The sequence below is a fragment of the Halichoerus grypus genome, chromosome 1 (assembly GCF_964656455.1).
Source record: "Halichoerus grypus chromosome 1, mHalGry1.hap1.1, whole genome shotgun sequence".
Taxonomy (NCBI): Eukaryota; Metazoa; Chordata; class Mammalia; order Carnivora; family Phocidae; genus Halichoerus; species Halichoerus grypus.
Genome location: NC_135712.1, coordinates 112128548 through 112151233, shown reverse-complemented (window position 1 = coordinate 112151233; position 22686 = coordinate 112128548). Strand labels below are relative to the sequence as shown.

General features: G+C 37.3%; 1 protein-coding gene across 1 annotated transcript in view; it reads left to right on the top strand.

The window, feature by feature from the left end:
• AGTR1 (angiotensin II receptor type 1) overlaps positions 1-22340 on the top strand; it is a 45992-nt gene extending 23652 nt beyond the window's left edge. Inside the window, exon 3 of the mRNA XM_036115636.2 lies at positions 20348-22340. Coding sequence (XP_035971529.1) covers positions 20398-21477 — 1080 coding nt within the window. The 5' untranslated portion in view covers positions 20348-20397 and the 3' untranslated portion in view covers positions 21478-22340. The remainder of the gene's footprint in view (positions 1-20347) is intronic.
• The last annotated feature ends 346 nt before the right edge of the window (positions 22341-22686 follow it).

Sequence of the window (22686 nt, the reverse complement as noted above, 5' to 3'; positions counted from 1 at the left end):
GAGGCAGGAAAGTACAATCTATAAAGAGAAAAAAAATCAATAGAAACAGACTCAGTAATGATACAGATGATAGAATTAATGCACAAGGATATTAAGTGGTTATTATAAGTGTGTTCTATATGTTCAAGGAGCTAGAGGAAAGTTTGAACATTAAGTAGAGACATGTAAGATATAAAAAAGACTGAAACTGAATTGCTGGAGATGAAAACTACAGTATCTCAGATGAAAATGCACATCGAGACTTCAGATACTAAGATGTTCCTTCTACTGTACCCACAATATTCTTCCCTGGATCCTGAGTTTGATCCCAGCAGCCTAATACTTAATACTTGCTTATTACTACAACTCCCAGGCAAATGTTGCCTTTAGCAGGTGGTTACCAGCTAAAGACAACAGCGTTCCTGAAGCCATGGAGCTCTGATGGGCCATGTGGACCTTTCCCATCTCACTTTGATCCCCCCCACCCCCCACCCTGGCCCGTGCCTATCTCTGCCCAAGGAGCAGATTCCACTACCTTCCACGGACTGCTTACTCCTTCATTCTAGCATAAAGACTTCTCAGTAAAGCAGCTGCTAGTGGTCCTCAACATGGCACCTCCTGAGTTATAAGGATGTTTACATTATCAGACCAACATTTTCTATCTTTGTTTTCTGCCTTACCTTGAAACCTCTATAGCTTGAAAAAGCATGAAATTTGATCTTTTCACACAAAATAAAATTAAAATAGAAGTTAGTACTTTTACAGCTCCCCACTCTTCCCATCTAAGGTACTATGTGTAAAACCATGATCTGTGTTCTTCCAGCTAACCAGGCAATTAACCAAAATGTACATGTTGTCCTTTTGCAGAATTCAAAATATGCTCACAAGAACTAAACTATTTTTCCAACAAAACTGAAAAATCAACTTGTCCAGGAAGTTTTATTAGGGCTAGAGGCCAAAGAAATGTATCTGCTAGCCAAGTGTTACCATTCATCAGAAATACTCCATATTCATTATTAATCCTGTATAATTCCCTCAATGTGTCCACCTAATCAATACCAGATATATTCTCCTTATGTACTTCTGTGTTTTCCTTAAACCGGCAGTGAATTAATTTAGAAAATATATTGGTATCAAAAACACAAATGAGTAAATAATTTCTTGCTTGGAGCATCACAGTTCACTTTAGAAATACTTTACTTGACAATGAATAAATAATATAATAATAAATAAATATTTATTTGAAAAATAAGTATTTTTCAGAACTTGTTAAAAATATTTTAAAATTTAACCTCATTACCAGTTATATAACCAGGGCCATTAGGGCAGCGTGGCTCTATGAAATAGCAGCAGTCTCTTTCATTATTGATCTTCCTTTTGGTACTAGATGATATTTTTTGAATAAATGTTAAAATAATATGAAAGAATACCCGAATGTCACAGATTCTATACTGTATTCACCCATTTGGAGACTTTGATGAAATGCAGCAACAGCTCTAAAAGACTAACAGTATCTTTAACAATATGGAACGATGAAAAGGGAAAAATAAGTTGCTATTGGAAACAGTGAAGGAGGGAGTGACATCCAGGCTGCCGTTCTGGAACAGTTCTCGTGCTCTGAGCTAGGCTCTCCTGCACACCCAGGTGGGGCCGACTGGCTGGGTGACCCCAGGAATGAACAGTAACCTCAGCCCATCACATCTCTGTTTGCTCACTACCTCCAACTCCTCCGCCATAGATTGTTGTTCGGTGTGGAAATGGAAGGGGAATTTCTAAAAGAGGTGTACTGCAAGTACTTAGTGTAATATAAAAACACTGAAATATGGGGGTCTGCAGCATCTTGTGGGGCTTAGGTTCTGTTTTCTCAGTTATAAAATTAGGCAGTTGGCCTGGATCCTAGATTCTAAAGTGGCAGCCCTTGGACCAAACTTGATCTGCAGAAGAGTTCTGTTCTACACAGTGTTGCTGCTATTATTATCATTATTATTATTTGTATTAATTGAATACATTTCAAAATAGGATATTTCAAATAAAATTTTAAATTTCCAGCTTATATTTAAAAAAAAAAATCATCCTGTGCCTCCCTATCACGGCTGGCACAATTGGCTATAGCTGAGAAGTGAGACTCCCCACCCCCCACCTCCTCCGAGAAAGAGGAAGGGTCCTCCATTCACCACCATGACTGCTTCCCTCAACTGTTATTCTCAGCCCCTGTAAGTATTTGAATATGTGAACCTTGGAGCATGTAATTTCAAGAGACTATTCCAGCAATAAAATGTTATGAATCTCTGACTTGTTTCCATAAAAGCAAAAGACTGTAGATAATAATAGTTCAACTACATTATAGGTGAAAATAGACTTTGCTTGGATAACCTGACAACAAAAACACGATTTAGAATACAGTAATTGTGTATTTTTACAGGGACAAAGGGCATACATATATATATTCCTGTATTTCTCTGAAGAAGAAAAGGAATAAATATGACCTATAAATTTCCTTCTATAGCAGAGATTTCTGTGATGTCCTGATCCACATTGAGATAAAACTGCTCTCCAAACCTAAACTCAAAGACCATTCAAAAGTCATTCGACTTTTTATGTAAAGAGAACATCTTAATTTGTTAGCATAACATAAACCATGTAATTTATCTTGTGAATGGCTTTAAACTGATCATTGACATGTATACAACCATGCCTAACGAAATACTGATTTCTAAACACTTTCTTTGAATTAGAACCTCCTCATAGCAAGATATCCAAAATTATTAGATTATGTTATCCTCACAAAATTCTAATGAACTTCACAAATCTGCCTACTCTATTCTGAGTACAAAAATACTCAGCCTATTTTGTTTTCTCATTATTTCATACAGTAATAAAGTAATACCAAAAATGTTATTACCAGAAACAATACAAGTTGTATAATTATTAGAAAGTCAATCTCGTGAAATCATATTAAAGAACAACAATTACCACATGTTAAGTCAGATAATTCAAGGAAGAGACTTATATGAATACTACGGGAGTTGTTGGAAAAGAAATTCTTTTCTCTGAATTCTGCATTTTGAAGGAAATTTTTGCCATTTAATTAGTTGAGGTATGATTCACCAACCAAAGGTCTGTAGTGTGATATTTTTCCCCCTCCAACTTAAAGTAATCTTAAAACCATCTGCCCTTTATTTGTTCATACTTTCACTTCTTTTAAAAAAATGGATCCTTCCTGGATCCTTTACATTGCTTTATGGGATTAATAACAAATTATATCACTATATTGTATTGTATAGATAGGGCTCCTAACATTGTTTCAGTCTGTTCTTGGCTATGTGTAATAACATGACAAACTATACATATGTAAAGTAAAATTTTATGGAGCAATTTACTTAGTATTGTGTGGGAACGTATGAATATATATTGAGAATATAAATAATGATAATAACAATAGATAACATTTACTGTTTAATATATGGAAATCTTTTACTCCATGTCTTATTTAACCCTCACGTTAACAGTATATAGTAAATTTTTATCCCATTTTAAAGATGCGGAGACTAAGTCTCAAAGAAGGTGAATAATTTAACCAGTTATATGATTAAGTCAAAGGTGGAGCTGGTATCTTAACTAATCTCCGTGACTGCAAAGCTTATAGGTTATTTCCTATGACGCCTGACAGCCAACAGACTCTACTAAAGTTAATGTTTCCTTTTCAAACTCTAAGTGCTGAATAAATACCTCTTAATATATACATTAGCTTTCCACTTCAGTCATGTGTTAAACTTGTTTTTATTGTATCTAGTCTATTCACACTGAATGGGTATAATATACTGTCTTTTAAGGAAATTATGTTAAACATATAATCTTACAACATTCTTCCAATGGCAAGGTAGAGGCTTTATAGTCTCATTCCCATTTGTCAGGTCAAAGTCCAATGAAGGTTTAATGATTTGCCTAAAGTTTTAATTTCTAGAGAGACAAAGAAATAACCCCCAAAACCCCTACTCCTAGTTCTAGACTCATGTTTTGACTAAGTCTTTTTTTTTTTTTTTACCCCTGCTAACTTCAATCAACTGATTTCTACTCTTCAATTTCTTAAATTAGGTTGCTTTCTTACTCACTGCTTTTGGTTTTATGTAGTATTAAGATCTGACATCAACGTTCACTATATCTTTTCACTCTTAATTCTGAGTGTTTCCATCTGATTGTTTATTTTTGTACTTTATGAGGGTTTTTTTTTTTATTTCTGTTTTACCCCAATTATCCAGGAAAGGCTGCCTGCATCTTTTGAAAGCTCTGATGTTCTCAATGAAAAGACCTTCTAAATGACCTTGTTTGTCTCCCCTGGAGTTGCATATCACAACTTCAAATGCCTCACTAAAATGTTACCCGTTTGGCATCAGTATACAGAAAAGGCTGTACTCTGTGATAAGAAGTACAGTGGTGTTTTCCTAGTGAGAGAATAGAGTTCTTAACGGAAAAAGGGGCAATATAATTTCCTCAGATTTAGCTGGTATTTTAAACACAATGGTGCTAGAACTAGTCCATAAGGAATTTGTAGGGACAGTACCACATGAACCAATAATTAATATTCTAGTCATGGGACTCTATTAGTATCGCTCCTTTAGAAATCCTTTTTCTAGAAATGTTCTTCCTCGGCTATAAAAAACAATTACTTAGTGCCTTTATGGATCAGAAAAGCAGCTGGGTAGAGGAGGCAAGCATGAAAGACTCAAACTAAGTAACTGAAACTCTTGGGTTGCCAAACTTGCAGAGTATGGTTTGTAACTAATGGTATGTTCATCCTCTCTCTCACTTTTGTGTACTTGGTTTTATTCTAATGAGAGCCTCGATGACAGACTACATTTAATGTGTTATTCCACAGGGGGGAACAAAGCCCTCATGTAAATATAAAGTTGAATTTACATTTAAATATTGCAAAGTCAGTTCAGAACCTAACACTGCAGATTGACTCTGGCCCTGTCAGATTCCCAACAGTGTCTTTGGCAGTGATGCCACCAGAGGGCAGGGTTTGACTTCCGGACATGGTGGCTTCCTCCTTCTAGAGGTAACTTTGGGGCCGCTACAACAGCCATCAAATCCCTTAAAGACCTTATAATAATTCTAAGCTCAAATCTCTTTTCAGGTGTACTTATGCAGAATCCTGGAGTTCTGGAAAATGCTTAGAGAGGGTAATTTCTAGAATGATCTGGCACAACAGATATTTAGTCAACTCATAATTTCAGAGCTCCTACTAAGTACTCAACATGGCCTTGGACATTTGAAGGTTACTCAGCAGGATTTTACCTTTTGATCTATAGTTTCCCTGGGATGATATGAATATAATACTTGAAACAAAAGCTACTAATAAGCTATAGTATACAGTTAACTTATTCCATAAAAAAACAGGAACTACAGATATCAAGAATTGAAAAAAAGGGGGGGACTAGAATAAGGTTTCTCAAGAGCTGCACAACTGACATCTTAGGCTCGATAATTCTTTGTTGTGGGGTCCTGCCCTGTGCCTTGTAAGATGGTTAGTAGTATCCCTGGTCTCTACCCACTAGATGCAAGTAACATTGCCTCTCCCCCTCTCCGCCTGTTGTAAGAACCAAAAATGTCTCCAGACATTGCCAAATGTCCCTGGAAGGGCAAAATTACCCATCGTTGAGAAGCACTGAACTAGAGTATGAAATGATGACCTTACCCCCCCAAAAAATAACTGAGCCTTGAAATTTTAGAATCTCAAAAATGTAAGGACCTGCTCTCTCAGCCTCAGTTTCCTCATCTGAAGAATGGGAATAATAGTGCTTACCCTCATAGGCCTTGTTGTAGTTTATTAGGACTACCTGAACAAAATACCACAGCCTGGGTGGCTTCAACTACAGAAATTTACTTTCTCATGGGTCTGCAGGCTAGAAGTTCAAGATCAAGGTGCCAGCAGGGTTGGTTTCTGGTGAGACCTCTATCCTTCACTTGCAGATGGCCACCTTCTCATAGACCTCTCACATAGCTTTTCCTCCATGTAAGCACATTCCTAATGTGGTCTTCCTCTTATGAGGACACCTGTCACATTGGATTAGGGCCCCAACCTGATGACCTCATTTACCAATAATTACTTCTTAAAAGGCCCTACCTCCATTGAGTATTAAGGTTTCAACCTATGGATTTTGAAAGGACACAATTCAGTCGAAAACAAGGCTCTTATAAATACAAAAGCAATTATCACGATGTTTGGTGCATAATAAACATTCAATTAATCATAGCTTATAAATATAACTAATGTTAATACTCAGCCACTTTTATAAGTCATCTTAGTGCATCAGATACCAGCAAAATCATAGAGGAGCATAAAACAACTGTACATTAAATAAGTTTATTTGAACACTTGTGTGTCACTCTGTGCTGAAGTTATTAATTGAAAAGTTTAAACTGACATTTTCCCCACTGATATAGCTAATCACTTCAATGATGCTCTATCTTCCTTTATGTGAAGTTCAGAGGGCAGTAGGTCTTGCATCCCCAGCATCTGATGAGTAGTCAGTGTTCCAGAAATAAATTTGTAAGTACTTTGGGGGATTTCTATGTGTAAAGAAATTCTATATACAGTAGCTCCCCCCCCCCCATATGTGGTTTCACTTTCCACAGTTTCAGTTACCTGCGGTCTGGAAGCAGATGATCCTCCTCCTGACACACTGTCAGACGGTCAATAATAGCCAAATGCTAGGTCACAACCTATGTCATTCACCTCAGTTCATCTGGTCACATAGATATTTGATCATCTCACATCATTATAAGAAGAGTCAGTACAATACAAGGTATTTTGAGAGAGAGACCACATTCACATAACTTTTATTACGTTATATTGTTACAATTGTTCTGTTTTATTATTGTTCTTAATCTCTCACTGTGCCTAATTTATAAATTAACTTTATCATAGGTACTTATGCAGAGGAAAAAAACACACTATATATATATATAGCATTCTGTATCCATGGTTTCAGGCATCTACTGGGGGTCTTGGAATGTATCCCAACAAATAAGGGAGGAGTACTGCAAATATTTCTCCAAGAGGAGGCTTAAGAGTGATAATTCACTTTCACCCTCTAATTTGTTTTTTAGCTTCACCTATCTACAGAAGCTAGACCCAAAATAAATTGGGGAGAAAAAAATAGTTTCAAACATCCATGGTCTTCAGGCTGGAACCAAGTAACTGGAGATTTTGAAATTGCAAAGGAACATGGACCTTCTTTAGCCAAAAATATTTGTTTATAAAAACTCGAGGATGTTAGATATTTCTGTCACACTGGCTTAGCATTTGACATTTCTGCTGGCTCAAGTGCAATTGTGCTGTCCTATTTCTGACTGCGGGGTTCCCTCCCTAACCACAGTTGATTTCGGACTGGAGGCTTGTAACTTTGAGGACAAGAACAGCGTCAACTTAGCTAGCTGGAAGAACAAGAAGAATTTTACTATTGTGAAGACAGGAAAGTGCTGTTGTTACAGCAGCTTCAGGAAGAGTGGAGTCGACGTTGACAGTTGCTGACTTGAACAGTTTTGTTGTCAGTAATAAAAGCAGAAATTGCTTGCTGAAAGCAAAGGCAAGAAAAGGACGAACTGCTATGGCAAAGTTAAAAACAAGAGGAGATGGTGGTCTTGGTGTGGCAGAGAATGTTCAGAAATACTCTCCTTGTCCTTAAAGAGTTGCTGCATGAGTAATGTGCCACTTCACTACATAGCCCTTCTAAACAGAAATGCTATATTTCCACTTTACAAACCAAGGGATACATTTTATTTTACATTTAGAGGAAAAACAGACAATTGAAGGCAAAAGTGGTGCAGTAACTTATGCAGCTCTCTGGGAAAGAGTTCGCTTTTTTCCCTGCTGCTCAGACTGCACACAAATACTGGGTATATATTTTAATTTCAAATCTGACATGTGACATCTGGTAACCCATTTATTGCTAATGAAGTTTTCACAGGAAGGCAGTCACCAGTATCTCATCGTATTTTCCAGTTGGCAAAGTATTGTTACCTTTTATTGGCCCAGCATTTGTGCCACTTATCACAGCCTGTTTAGTTAGAAAATACAAGTAGTCCCACATAGAAATGAATGGAATGGAAATAATAGCAGATAGAGTGGTCTAAACTTTTTATTATAATCAGTGGTGTAGTATCATTGTAATTTATATTTAAAAATTATATAGGTATTCAAGAGAATGATTAGAGCTGGCAGAACCCTCCAGTCCAAGTAGCTTGTCAGCAGTGCCATCAGCCTCCCTCTCTGAGCCTCTCTACCTCTTTCTGGTACATTCGCTTCTTCCACTTGCAGCCCCCAGTGCAGTGCCCCAGTTCTCCTTATCCAGATTTGCTTGTAGGAGGGGAATTAGTCATTTACACCATAGTGTAAATTTAATAACACTAACAAAAGTCTCAGATCTACAGGATCTTATGACACCTCCACATACATTATCTCATGAGGTTCCCAGCAATGTTGTGAGCCTGACAGGACAGGTATCTTTTACTTCTTCATTATCATTTTTCAGATGAAGAAAATGAGTCACAGGTTAAGAGAAAAGTTAAAGACTCCATAGCTCATAAGAGGTAAATTCATGTACTGATTCCGATCTTTCGGTTCCCATCACCACGCTCTTCTACTGTGTTAGTCACCTGAGTCCGTTTATCTCCTCCCTCAGGTAGATCTTGGAGGTATGGAAGTGGATATTGTCAACCCAATCCCACTTAAAGAAATTCCAGACAGTTATGAATGAGTGCAAGGAGTATTTTATTAGATGACATCCTGTTGGGCACCCCTTAACTACACTAGTCCTGAATGTCTGAAAGAAAAACACAGTCTAATGAATAATTCCCAAGCTGTATTTTAGGAGTCTGTCATACTTATTTCAGGTTTTGATGCCTCAGAAGAGCCAAATGAAAGCATTTCAGCTGAGGGCACTTTTGTCATTTGTTGGATTTGGTTTTGCCTATTAATCATGATTAGCAGCACATAAGCCAGAGTTGCAAATTAAGATGACAGTAGGGCAATGATTTTTAAACATTAGTGTACATCAAAACTACCTGGAGGGCTCATTAAAACATAGCCTGCCGGACCCCACCCACAGAGTTTCTGATTCAGTAGGTCTGGAGTGGGGCCTGAGATTTGCACTCCTAAGGAATTCCCAGGTGAGGCTGATGCTGCTATTCCCGGGACCACATTTTCAGAACCATTGCTACAAGGGCTCTGTAGGTGAGGGAAGCATCTAACGCTGTATTGTCTAATTTGGTAGTCAGCCCCAAGTGATGACTGAACTCTTGAAGCGTTCAGCTACTTCCAACTGAGATGTGCTGGAAACATAAAACTATACTCCTAATTTTTAAGAGTTGGTACCAACAAAATGTAAAATATTTTCATTTTTATATTGATTACATGTTGAAATGATAATATTTTGGATATGTTGGATTAAATAACATATTATCAAAATTAATTTCACCTATTTCTTTTTACTTGTTTAGTGTGGCTACTGGGAAATTTTTAATTACATATGTGGTTCACATAAAATTTCTTTTGAACCACACTGTCCTAAAGAATTGGAAAATAGCAGTGGGGATTAGTAAACCACAGAAAATTCAAATCCCAAAAACTGAAAGTGCTTCAGGGGCCAAAGAAAATAAATCTGTTGGTCAGATTTAGTCTGAGGGCCCCACTTTATACCCAAGACATTTGCTGCCACAAGTATTAAATGTAGAAGCCATACAGTATCTACCATTTGACCTTTCTTTCAGCATTAATCAAATGCCTCACTATAATTCTTGAAATAAATGCATTAGATTAAAATAATGAAAAGTATTTCTGCTGAATTTCTGAATAAAAAAATTCCATTAGTTTTTGAAGTTCTGAGCTTTCCTTATTTAAATTTCACTTACCACTACAGAAATCATATAAAATTTATATTTTCAAAGTGCTTTTATGTCTTCCTAAGACCTCACTGTTTACCTTTAGCAATCTATGAAATAGAGGTGGGAACAAGGGTTAGTATTTCCATTCTAAATATTCTGTAATATTTAAGGGATAACGAAGAGGTTAAATTACCTGTGTATGACTGTGTCAGCGGTTAGCGACAGAGCAGACTGACAGAACTCTCGTCTAGTGCTTTCTCTGAGAGACTATTCTGCTGTCTCTCAGTTTTTACAGCATTTTAATGTTAAAAAGAAAAAAGTAGCAAGAAAACTGTGTTTCAAAAAAAATGCAATTCTATGATAAAATCAAACATTACCTTACAGAATTCATTTTCTTAGGACAAAGTCCATTTAGCCCTTCAAAACACTGGCTAATATACTACTTCAAAATATTATTCTAAATAATATATTACTGTGATGTTCTTTTATAATACTCTGCCCTCACCTCTGTGTTGTTTTTTTTTAAGATTTTTTTTTATTTTTTATTAGAGAGAGAGAGTACAAGCAGGGGGGGCAGCAGGTAGAGGGAGAGGGAGAAGCAGGCTCCCCGCTCAGCAGGGAGCCGGACATGGGACTTGATCCCAGGACCCTGGAATCACGACCTGGGCCGAAGGCAGCCGCTTAACCAACTGAGCCACCAAGGCGCTCCTCACCTCTGTGTTTTTATCTGGACAACTGAATCCCATTAACTATTTGCTAAACTTTAAAAAAGTTGTATCTTCCCAACAAAGAAATCTGAAAGTAGGTTTGTTTTGTATGAGTTATTTTAACAATAACACATTGTGCCACCTTTTTCATAGGATGATGTAATCCTGACTCCCTAACTGCAGGGCATGCTTGTAATTTTGATTTGCAGCCATGAAACAATCTGTCTTTACCCTTTCACCTGGAATTGCCAAGGAATAATACAGGGGATGCCTGAGAGGCTCACAGTCTAGAAACTAATCTAGCTAGTCTAGATTAGGGCTCAAACTTATACACTTGACCTCAATAACCTAGGGTCACAACCAGCTATCCAAATGCTGTGCTGGGAAAACATTTCTTTGAGTAGATAATCTAAAAAATGGGGAGAAAAACCAATGTCACTATAATATAATACTCTTACATAGAGTTTCTTTATCTTCAGTAAAAGGTAAAATTCATTCTGTTTTTAAGAAAAAAACTTCTTGTATTTAACTACAGAATGTTATTAAATCATTGTGGCATTAATAATATCCATATCGATAGATAGATGTTGGCTGATTTAAGGATTTATCAAGTCATTTCTACTTGTTAAGCCATTATTGCCTTTGTCTTCAAAAGATATATACCTGTTTCAAAGAAAGGTTATAAAATTTCAGTGTTTCAGGAGATTTCTTTAACCACGTACCAGTTCCCTGAGAATGCAGAGGTCTAAAGAAGCTAAGTGACTGGTTCAAGGTCACCTAGTTAGTGAATGAGAAAGCCAAAATTAGAATTCTAGTCTCCTTATACGTTGTGTAGGACCAATTTGTAGACTATCATTCAGAGTATTCCTACTGCAATCAGAACATTGGGCAATTTGGGGAAACATGTACAATACAGGTAATATTTGATCCTTCTAGCTTCATTTAAAATGTATGATTATGAGGACTGGGTTATATGCAACTAATGAATCATTGAACACTACATCAAAAACTAATGATGTACTATATGTTGGCTAATTGAACATAAATAAAAAAAAGACAAAACTTAAAATTTTAAAAAGATTTAAAAATTAAATTAAATGTATGATTATGTGATTTCTATAATGTTAAAAACTTAAATCTGAAATGAACTGCCACGTGGCCAGTAATTTCTAACATAAAACTCATAATACATATAAATTCTATAATAATATCATGATTTCATAAGCATACAAATTAATTAGCACTTCCTTTCTTTCCCAGTAACTTTCCTCATACCCCTTTAAAGTGGAATGTGAAATGAGATAGGCAGTTTCTGCTGCTGATTTAAAGTCTCAGAGAAGCAAATATGAAGTGGCTTAACATACAAAATTTGGGTTTTGCTCACAAGTTGGATAAAACAGCTGTTGACGGAGATGCCCACATTGGAGCTGCCTTTTTCATCTATTGAGAAAGGAAAGCTTGTGAACAGTCTCCAAGAGCCATATTATTAAAAATGATGTTTCCTCCCTTTTGATGAATGGCTGAGATGCTGATCCTTTGAAATGTGGTTATGATTCCCTTGGGGAAATTCTGAGTTCCTACGTTTGAGGAATTTGGGAGTATAAGAGAACAGGAGTTTATTTATATACAAGCCTTCTTCCAAGCTGTATTTATTTTCCTTTTCTCTTAGTCTGCACAGCACAACTCTTTCGAGGCTCACTAAAGCCTTCCATGACCCTCTATTTTTAACATAAGAATATTTTCTACTAACACCAACAGGTCAAAAGACGATTTCTAGCATGTGATTAGACTTCATGACATGTATCTCATCCCTACCTGTTTCCCTTTTCTTTCTGAAATTAAAAAAATTAAAAATACAACAAAAAACAACGAAGAGTTTAAGATAGAAAAAGAGTAGGAAGAAATATCATAGGAATAAAGGGAGTTGTTTGGGGGCTTGGGATATTCATCACAGGTGAGTTATTTGAACTGTAATGTATGATAAATAGAAGCATCTGAAGTGGAAAGAAATTGAACTGTAATTTAGTGTTACATTATTAGATATTAAAGTATTGAATAATTTCTAATAAGCAAAAATTTAGGATTCACATTTTACCTTCATTGAAGTATATACCCTAACTTGGAAGGAACTTCTTAATTTTCTTTCATAAAGCTGAGTTCTTTCTATTCTTGGGCTATTTTGGAAAGCAGAGGGGAGGGCTAGTTGAGGATGGCAGGACATTTAATCACCATCACCACAGTTGGTTACAACTGGTATGTGCAGAAATAAGAAGGCAGTTCTATTTTCATTTCTTGTGAGGCAAGCCACAGTGGATGATGCTGACTTGGGAAGAGGGCCAAAAACCACTTTTACCACTTAGACATATCATACAGCCATTCATTAAGCTTAAGGACACTGAATCTTGAGTACTTATTCAGTATGGCATTAATAATTGTAATAAAATATATTGTGTGTTCTAAGAAAAATATTCACCTAGGAATTGAAGAGGTAAACAAAATCATCTCCCAGAAAAGTGTTTAACATAGAGAGGTTAGTCTAGGATTGCCAGCCATTCTCTCGTGCATCTGACTTAAAAGCAATTCTGGTCACTTGCCCCATGGTGCCAAGCTCTCTGCCATGCTCCCTTCTTCCTGGCTGCCAGGATTACCATGATGGAAAAGAGTACCACCAGAAGGGCTTGGATGCTTCATTAAAAGGCATGACGGGGGCAGGAGTGAGCATGAATAGGGGCAAGACTATAATGCAAAGTTTATTGGGTCCAAGCAACTTAACCATTATCTCCAAATAATGTGTAGGGCAACTTCCAGTCAAGATGAAGACAATAAACTAAGCAATCATGGACATTACCCTTCTTTCTCTAAATACATAAAATATCAAATCAAAGCTCTGAATAAGAATTGAGACCACATGGGGCACCTGAGTGGCTCAGTCAGTTAAGCGTCTGCCTTTGGCTCAGGTGATGATCACAGGGTCCTGGGATCAAGGCCCGCGTAGTAGGGCTACCTGCTCAGCGGGGAGCCTGCTTCTTCCTCTCTGCAAACCCCCTCCCGCTCATGTCCCCCCCCACTCTTGCTTTCAAATATATAAAATCTTTAAAAAAAAAAGAGAGAAAGAAAAAAAAAATTGAGATCAATGGGCCAGAGAAGAACCAATACCAGTTACACAACCAAGATAAAGTTTTAGTGAGTTTATCAGGATGGAATTCAAGACCATTAGACGTGTGCACTAAAGGCAAGTGAAACTGGCTTTCCTGGTTAAAGCCAGAAACTGGAAAATTACTGCCTATTGTGACCAAAAACTAGATAACTTCTGCAGACCAGCAAAAATTTGAGAATGGGCGGGGGGCCTAATCTGCATTATCTGAAGAAAAAGTATGGCATTGGAAATGAGGCTGAAAACTGGCATTAAAATACAACATGAATATTGTATGCCCAAGCAGAAATTTCACAGGCCACCACCATATAGACATCAGGCCTCCTAAAGAAGTTAATCCCCACAGATTAACTCACAAAGATTACAAAATTTAAGATAAAGGCAAATGCCAAGAAAGAGTGTCCACGGATGAAACAAATAGAATTTATATGAGAAGAACTACAAACTACAAATAGTAAAGCAATTGGATAGGGGCTCTTAACATACAGATGTTCAAAATGTTTAAAGAGATAAGGGTACAAATAGACCCTATAAAATAAGAACAGAAGGTTAAGAAATAAGAACAAGTGGATTTGAAAAAGAAACAAGTAGAAACCGTAAAAATTTTACTGCCAACTTCTATGATTCAGTGACTTCACAAATGGATACTGACTAACAGTTGTCCCCGGTAGAATGCTTCATTCATTACTGAGGGAAAAAAACACACAGGAGCAGAAAAAGTTGCTTTCTAAAGTCTAAATTATAAAATAGAGCAATAAAAAGAACGACTTTTGAACAGGATGGTTTATTGAGCTGCCCAGCACTCCCAGCAAATGACTTACAAACACTAGTCTACTCTTTTAGATATTTAAGAAAGATACTTTGATAGAAGATTATTCTAAAATATAATTACTTTGTCTTTTAGTTCTCTCTTTATTATCATAGGAAACTATGTGGTATTTTTTTTCCCTTAGATTGCAAACTCATTAAAAAAGGAGCTTGTAATGAACAATTTAATTAGATTGGTTTTGGCTTGCCTAAAAGCTTAAGAAGGTATTAATATTCTAATCAAAAGTCTTGGGGAAATACTCTTAGAATTAGAGAGAAAAAGACAGGAAGAAGGAAGGAAGGAAGGGAGGGAGGGAGAGGGGAGAGAGAGAGAGAGAGAAAGAGAAAGAAAGAAAGAAAGAAAGAAAGAAAGAAAGAAAGAAAGAAAGAAAGAAAGAAAGGAAGGAAGGAAGGAAGGAAGGAAGGAAGGAAGGAAGAAAGAAAGAAAGAAAGAAAGAAAGAAAGAAAGAAAGAAAGAAAGAAAGAAAGAAAGAAAGAAAGAAAAAAGCGAGAGAAAGAAAAAAGGAAAGAAAGAGAAAATCTTCCTTCTTAGGCTTGTTTTTAAGAATAAAGGAAGCTAATTCTTAATCTCAGGAAACAAACTGAGGGTTGCTGGAATGGTGGGGAGTGGGAGGGATGGGGTGGCTGGGTGATAGACACTGGGGAGGGTATGTGCTATGGTGAGCGCTGTGAACTGTGTAAGACTGATGAATCACAGACCTGTACCTCTGAAACAAATAATACATTATATGTTAAAAAAAAAAAGAAGATAGTAGGAAGGGAAAAATGAAGGGGGGGAATCGGAGGGGGAGACAAACCATGAGAGACTATGGACTCTGAAAAACAAACTGAGGGTTCTAGAGGCGAGGGGGGTGGGGGGATGGGTTAGCACGGTGATGGGTATTAAGTAGGGCACGTACTGCATGGAGCACTGGGTGTTATACACAAACAATGAACCATGGAACACTACATCAAAAACTAATGATGTATGTATGGTGACTAACATAACATAATAAAATTTAAGAAAAGAATAAAGGAAGCTGTCAAGGAACACAAGGTATCTACTATGAAAGCAAGCAGTGGATAAATGTAGGGTGGCCACCATGAGCCAACCTTGTGTTTACAGCAGACTGAAAGTTCCCACCTGACTCAGGGCCAATGTATTCAGCTGTTTAAGATGATTTTTTTACTCATACTTTGAAAGAACAACATCCTGGTATTTTTAGCCTTTTATGTCAAGAGAAAGAACTTACCAATGATAAACCTTTTTAAAAAAATCTTTTGTGTTTTTCTGAGCCATGGCTAAGTCAACATTTGCTTGCATTCAAAAAAATAATAGTAAAGATTCAAAAAACCATATTTATTAAACACATACTGTTTGAAAGGTATGCCCAATGCTTTTGGGTTATCTCATTTAATTCCCATAACAATCATATGCAATAAGAATCACTGTTCCCATTCCTTACAGATAAGGGAACTGAGGCTTATGTTCAGAGAAATGCGGTGACTTACCCAGAGCCATACGGATTTGTAAGTGGCAAGGGAAGATTCCGTTATAAGTATTTTGACTCCAAACCCCATCTCTTTTCCCCCAAGAAGAAATGGTGCTATGGGATTCATATAAGGCACAGAGCCTGTGTAAAAGCTGTGGTTAGACCCAGAAACAGGGAGAGGTGGATCTCCTGATTTTTTTTTTTAATCAGTATATCCTACGTGCTGAAAACCCTACTGGGAGAAGAAATAGAATGAAATGTAGCTGCTTTCTGGGATTCGTAAGTTTGCTGTTCCTGATAGATCACATCTCTTTCCTTTGGCTCCTCATCAAAACAGCATCCTTTTGGCTTCAAAGAGAAAAGAACCCTACTCTTTCCCAGTCATTTATCATCAATTATAGGTGCCAACTAATCACAAGAGTTCCATTTTCCCTCTTTCCTGAGAATCTGGTTTCTCTAGGAAAGCCTATCAGTGGCAACAGTGCCGACAGAGAATGATATTTCTTGCACACCATTATGGCCCGAGTCACCCTCGCATCCAGCGCACATTCAGATCTGACATCACTGCCCAGGCGGTTGTGAGATATCTGTAAATTTTTAAGAACAGTTTCCCATGGATGATGCTGCAGACATCTGTAAGGAGGGAAAAGTTCACGTGATGACAATCTCTACTCTACCTCGGCTGGCTCACTGTTGCCTTTAAGTTCTAACCACTTTGTTTCCCATACATCCTCCAAAGTCCAAATACCATCTTCTCTCGGGGGTGCCCCTGATCACTCCCCCAGTCTCCCACCACCAAGCTGGGTCAATGATAAATACGGAACACTCCATATGACCCTGTTACGGCATAATATTCAACACTAGAGATAATTCTGTCTTTAAAGCTCTAGGCCCCTCCCCCCGCTCCCCGGTAGACTCAAATGCCTAAAAGGAGGAGAAGGAATATGAACTTTTTCACTTTGCATCCTTAATCCCAGCACATAGTAGGTGTTCAGTGAATATATGATAAATGGATGACTGCCCATTAAATGCACTATTTGCATTTATACTTCCCTGTGCTTGCTCCCATTGTTTCTATCATCTTAAAATTCCTCTCCCCTTTCTGCTCCCCTCAAATATGAGAAAATTTGTTTCCTTACCTGGCAGGAAGTCTTGATCATTACTTATATAAATATTTATGTAAAATGTTCTTCTAATTAGTATATTCAATGTGATGTCCAGAGTTTCTCAAGTGATATACTCATTTAAATAATAAATACCTGGGACGCCTGGGAGGCTCAGTCGGTTAAGTGGCTGCCTTTGACTCAGGTCATGATCCCAGGGTTCTGGGATCAAGTCATGCATCGGGCTCCTTGCTCAGCGCAAAGCCTACTTCTCCCTCTGCCTGCAGCTCCCCCTGCTTGTGTGCTCTTTCTCTCTCCCTGCCCCTGACAAATAAATAAATAAAATCTTTAAAAATAAATAAATAAATAATACCTTACTAAACTTTCCAGTGATGTTCCCCCAGTTACTCAGAGCAGCCTTTTAATATTAAACATTAGTCAATATGAATCAGTACGAACTGAAGAAGAAACTGACCTCAGATTGTGAAGGACTTGGAGTCCAAAATATGTTTGTAAACTGGTCCTTTCAAATGCAAATTTTCCCATAGAAATGCTTTAATAAATGATGGTTACAGTTCCAGCCTATTGAATAAAATTCTAGTCACTCCAGACACAGTATTTAATGGAACCAGCCTGAGACGTGTACTCTTAGAGTTAGGGTCAAGAGAGAAAAGAAGAAAGAGAGGAGAATTTCCTCCCTACTTTCAAGCACCCGAGCTCATGGTCCCCAAGGGATTGTAAAGCATTAAGTTTCTTCCTTCCTGTTAGTGCCCTTGTGCCCAAGCTGAAGCAAATATTTACCTCTACCCTAGTTTTCAGTTATGGAGTTCACCCAGACTGCTTTTTAATCTTTGAGATTCTTTAACCTTGACATTTCCACTTTTTCCTAGGCAAAATCCAACTGATCTCAACCAAATGTTAGAAGAACAAATAAGTAAATTAATACACATTAAGGCGTAAATGACTGCTAGCCCATAAACCTTTTATGAAGCATTTAATTTTTAATAGAGAATAGTTGTTTACCTAAAGGAATTTATATTTCTAAACTGGCATAATTTCAGTAACTATAATAAAATAAACTGAAAAATCAGCAAAATATAGGGAAATCCTTCTGTGTGAGGAAGAAATAGGTCATATCTCCCTGAGAGCCTAGCCCTAGTTTCCATTATATTTATTCCTCCTTTTCATCTTCTTCTGTTTTAGAAACCACATATTTCTAAAAGTACCAAGGATTTTTTTGTCTGTTTGTTTGGTTTGGTTTTGCTTTTGGTTTGGATTTTTTATCCAAAGTGAGACCCAGGTTAACATTGAGTATTTTCTATAAGATCCTTTCAGGAACAAAATGTAAATTATTTCATTAGCCCCACGGAAACTAGTCTCAATATGTTATACTCACAGCTTTTAAGTTATATGCATTTACTCATCCTTTTGTCCTCTGGCTGCATCATTCATCAAACATTTATCATCTGTCCCCTGGAATAGGCTGGGGCCTCCATCAGTAAACAAGATTATTCGAAACAGGCCCTACCCTCAAGAAGCTGACATACCAGTGGAGAAGACAGGTCAACAGACCATTACAATACAGTGTCAATCCTTGCATCCAAAGTGCCAAAGTGGCTTAACAAATGGAACAGCCAATTGCCCAGACAAGTCAGAAAGGCTCCACAGAGGATGTGACATCTGCTTGTCTGTGGCTACTAATGCTCCCATGAACGAAAAGAGAAGAAAAACATTTCAATTATATAAGGCTGAGTACACAAGGAGGAGATGATGGGGACAGGAAGCCAAAACCTTGGACAAGGAGAGTAACTACCTCTTGTGAGAGGCAAAGAGGCCACTTAAGAAGCTTTTCCTTCCTAGTGCTCGCTCTTAAAATCTAGCTACCTGAGTCTCATCCCTCTTACAGCACCACTTTATACCAAGATGAACGCTACCTTAGGTGTATGTGCTCATCCAGCTCTCCTGGATGCCAAGCACAGCTCTCCTGGGCAGACTAGTAGTGTCTTATTCTTGTCTAGGATACTTTGCTGAGAGGAATGAGAGGAATGCACAGCCATGCTCTTCTAGAGACCTGCTCCTGGTGTAGCAAGAAGATCTTTACCCAGCACCCCTTTCCCGCCCAGTCAGCCTCGCCTGTGCCCGATGCTGAGCTTTCACCTCAGAGCATGCTGTGCCACATCCTGTGATGTTACCCTCACGGCATCCTCAGCCTCCCTCCCAAGGGTTTTCTGACAGACTCTGCTAGAGCAGAATATGTTGATTTTCTAAATCACATAAATGAATAGCCTGATTACTTGTTATGTAAAATATTGAAGCAAATATTTGCAGACGTCTTTATGGAGCTCATTCCTGAGCACCTGATTCTTCCGAAAATCCTAGAGAACTGCTGCTATCTTAAGCCCCCACAAAAAGACATGTTTTATTGATAATCCTGACCTATTCTGCTCATTTGACATTCTTGTTATACAAATGGTTAACCTCAGAGTTCACTCCAGAAATCGCTGGCAAGCACACAAGTTAGGAGATTCAGTCTCTTGTGCTAGACTGAGTTTGAAATTAAAGAATAAAGTGGGTCTTGCCTGTAGTGGCCTGGGAAACCATGGCAAGAATCTGTTCCACAAAGTTTTGAGCGCTCCCCCTTATCCCTTCCTAAATCAGTTCCCACAATGACCAATTTCCTCAGTAACCTAGAGGAAGCTATTCTGATGACTTCAGGGAGGATGCTAATAATGTTTATATTTAAGTAAAGATTGTGAAATGAAAGAAATGGTTTGAAGAATAAAATACAGATGTGTCACACTTCTGAGGTTAAGACAAATTAATTAGCCTTGCCTACCTCTGGAAAAACTCAAGTGTTCCTGAATAACTAATTTAATTCAGTGTTATTTTCTGACATTTAGATTAGGCTTTTTTAATCAATTTGGAAGCTAGGATTTACTTCTAGAAAAAATGCGAAGGACCTAGATAAGTTTATTCACATAGGATCCCTACTTTCATTTGTCTGGAGGATATTTATCACTTCCTAGAAAAGCAGTATGTTCTAAAAATTAATTCAAATGTGTAAACTTAGACTTTCTCAGTTCAGGTTTTCTCCAGAAAGTATCTATTTTTCCCTAAGACTAAAGTTGAGTTACTGTATTTATGACTGAAAATAATACTATATGTTTATAACCGGAAGTTAATTTTTTTTTACCTTTTCATTTTTATTTTCTCCAGGTGCATCTGGCATAGTGTCTGAGACTAATTAATTAACCCAAGAGTTCAAGATGATCCTCAACTCTTCCATTGAAGATGGTATTAAAAGAATCCAAGATGACTGTCCCAAAGCTGGAAGGCACAATTACATATTTGTCATGATCCCTACTTTATACAGTATCATCTTTGTGGTGGGAATATTTGGAAACAGCTTGGTAGTGATTGTCATTTACTTTTACATGAAACTGAAGACGGTGGCCAGTGTTTTTCTTTTGAATTTAGCACTGGCTGACTTATGCTTTTTACTGACATTGCCACTGTGGGCTGTCTATACTGCTATGGAATACCGCTGGCCCTTTGGCAATTACCTATGTAAGATTGCTTCAGCCAGTGTCAGTTTCAACCTCTATGCCAGTGTGTTTCTACTTACATGTCTAAGCATCGATCGTTACCTGGCTATTGTTCATCCTATGAAGTCCCGCCTCCGGCGCACAATGCTTATGGCCAAAGTCACCTGCATCATTATTTGGCTGCTGGCTGGCTTGGCCAGTTTGCCAACCATAATCCACCGAAATGTATTTTTCATCGAGAACACCAATATCACGGTCTGTGCTTTCCATTATGAATCCCAAAATTCAACCCTCCCCATTGGACTCGGCCTAACCAAGAATATACTGGGTTTCTTGTTTCCTTTTCTGATCATTCTTACAAGTTATACTCTTATTTGGAAGACCTTAAAGAGGGCTTATGAGATTCAGAAGAACAAGCCAAGAAATGATGATATTTTCAAGATAATTATGGCAATTGTGCTTTTCTTTTTCTTTTCCTGGGTCCCCCACCAAATATTCACTTTTCTGGATGTATTGATCCAACTGGGCATCATACATGACTGTAAAATTGCAGATATTGTTGACACCGCCATGCCCATCACCATTTGCATAGCTTATTTTAACAATTGCCTGAATCCTCTCTTTTATGGCTTTCTGGGGAAGAAATTTAAAAAATATTTTCTCCAGCTTCTGAAATACATCCCCCCAAAGGCTAAATCCCACTCAAGCCTATCAACAAAAATGAGCACACTTTCCTACCGCCCCTCAGATCATGGAAACGCATCCACCAAGAAGTCTGCCTCATGTGTTGAAGTTGAGTGACACACTCGAAACCTGTCGCTGAAGTAATCTTGTGAAAGAAGGAGCAAGAAAAACATTCCTCTACAGCACTTCACTACCAAATGAGCATTAGCTACTTTTCAGAATTTAAGAAGAAAAAGGTTATGTGGTCTCAACGAAACTTTCCAAAGCTCTGAACAAAAGCTTTTCTTTCCCTGTGCAACAAAACAAAGCAAAGCCATATTTCGCCCCATTTTGCACTAGATAGATGATGGCCACTCAAAGAATGATGTCAGAAACTGGATGAATGTGTTGATTGGGAAAATTTTACTGACAGAAATGACATCTCCCCAGTCTGCTCTTGTTCTGCTATTTTTGATTTCCACATAAAGGTATTTGGAATATGTTAAACCCTGAGAGGAGCAACAGGGGATCAGAGCTCAAGATTGCTCTGCCCAATTTCCAAAGGGCAGGAAAGCTTTTGTTCCTATTTAGCTATTAGCAACTCTGGCCCACTTGTACATGCTACTGCACATTTTGTACATAGACTTGCTAAGCAGTAATCATCGAGTTTCAGAAACTTTTGTGAAAGTCAACTAATGTCTTATAGATTCACACTGCCAAAATATGCCAGCTAATTGGCTTATTTGTACACAGATACTACCAAAGTCATATATAAAAGCTAAACTACTTGTAAAGGTATTACCCTGGTCCCAGGTAGTAGTGTCTTCCTAGTCATATCAGTTTTGTTTCATATCTGAGAAGTATATATATTTTGTGGTAAAAAGATTATATATCATAAAGTATGCCTTACAGTTATAAAAAGTGTATGTTCTATCTGTATATGTATACGTATATCTCTAAACTGTTGTTACTTGATTAAAATCTGGCAAACCTTAAAATAATTTTATCATAATGTATTTAATCTTCATTACTTAAAATGGATGCTGATTTATTTTTAAAACAAGACAAATGTAACTATGAACACATTTCCATTTAAATTTTAATAAAACAGATAGTTTAATACTATTGCTTATAGATTTTATATCCTGCCATTGAAAAGATAAATAATACATTTTATTCCGCTGCACAGCATGTAATAAATACATCCTTTTGAGTTTTTCGAAGTTTTTTATGCAACAAAGAAAAAAAACCAATTTCTTATAACACTAAAATAAGACAGTATTTTACACATCATTTTTTAATAATAGGACTTTTCTAATTACATACATGATCATTGTAGGAAATGAA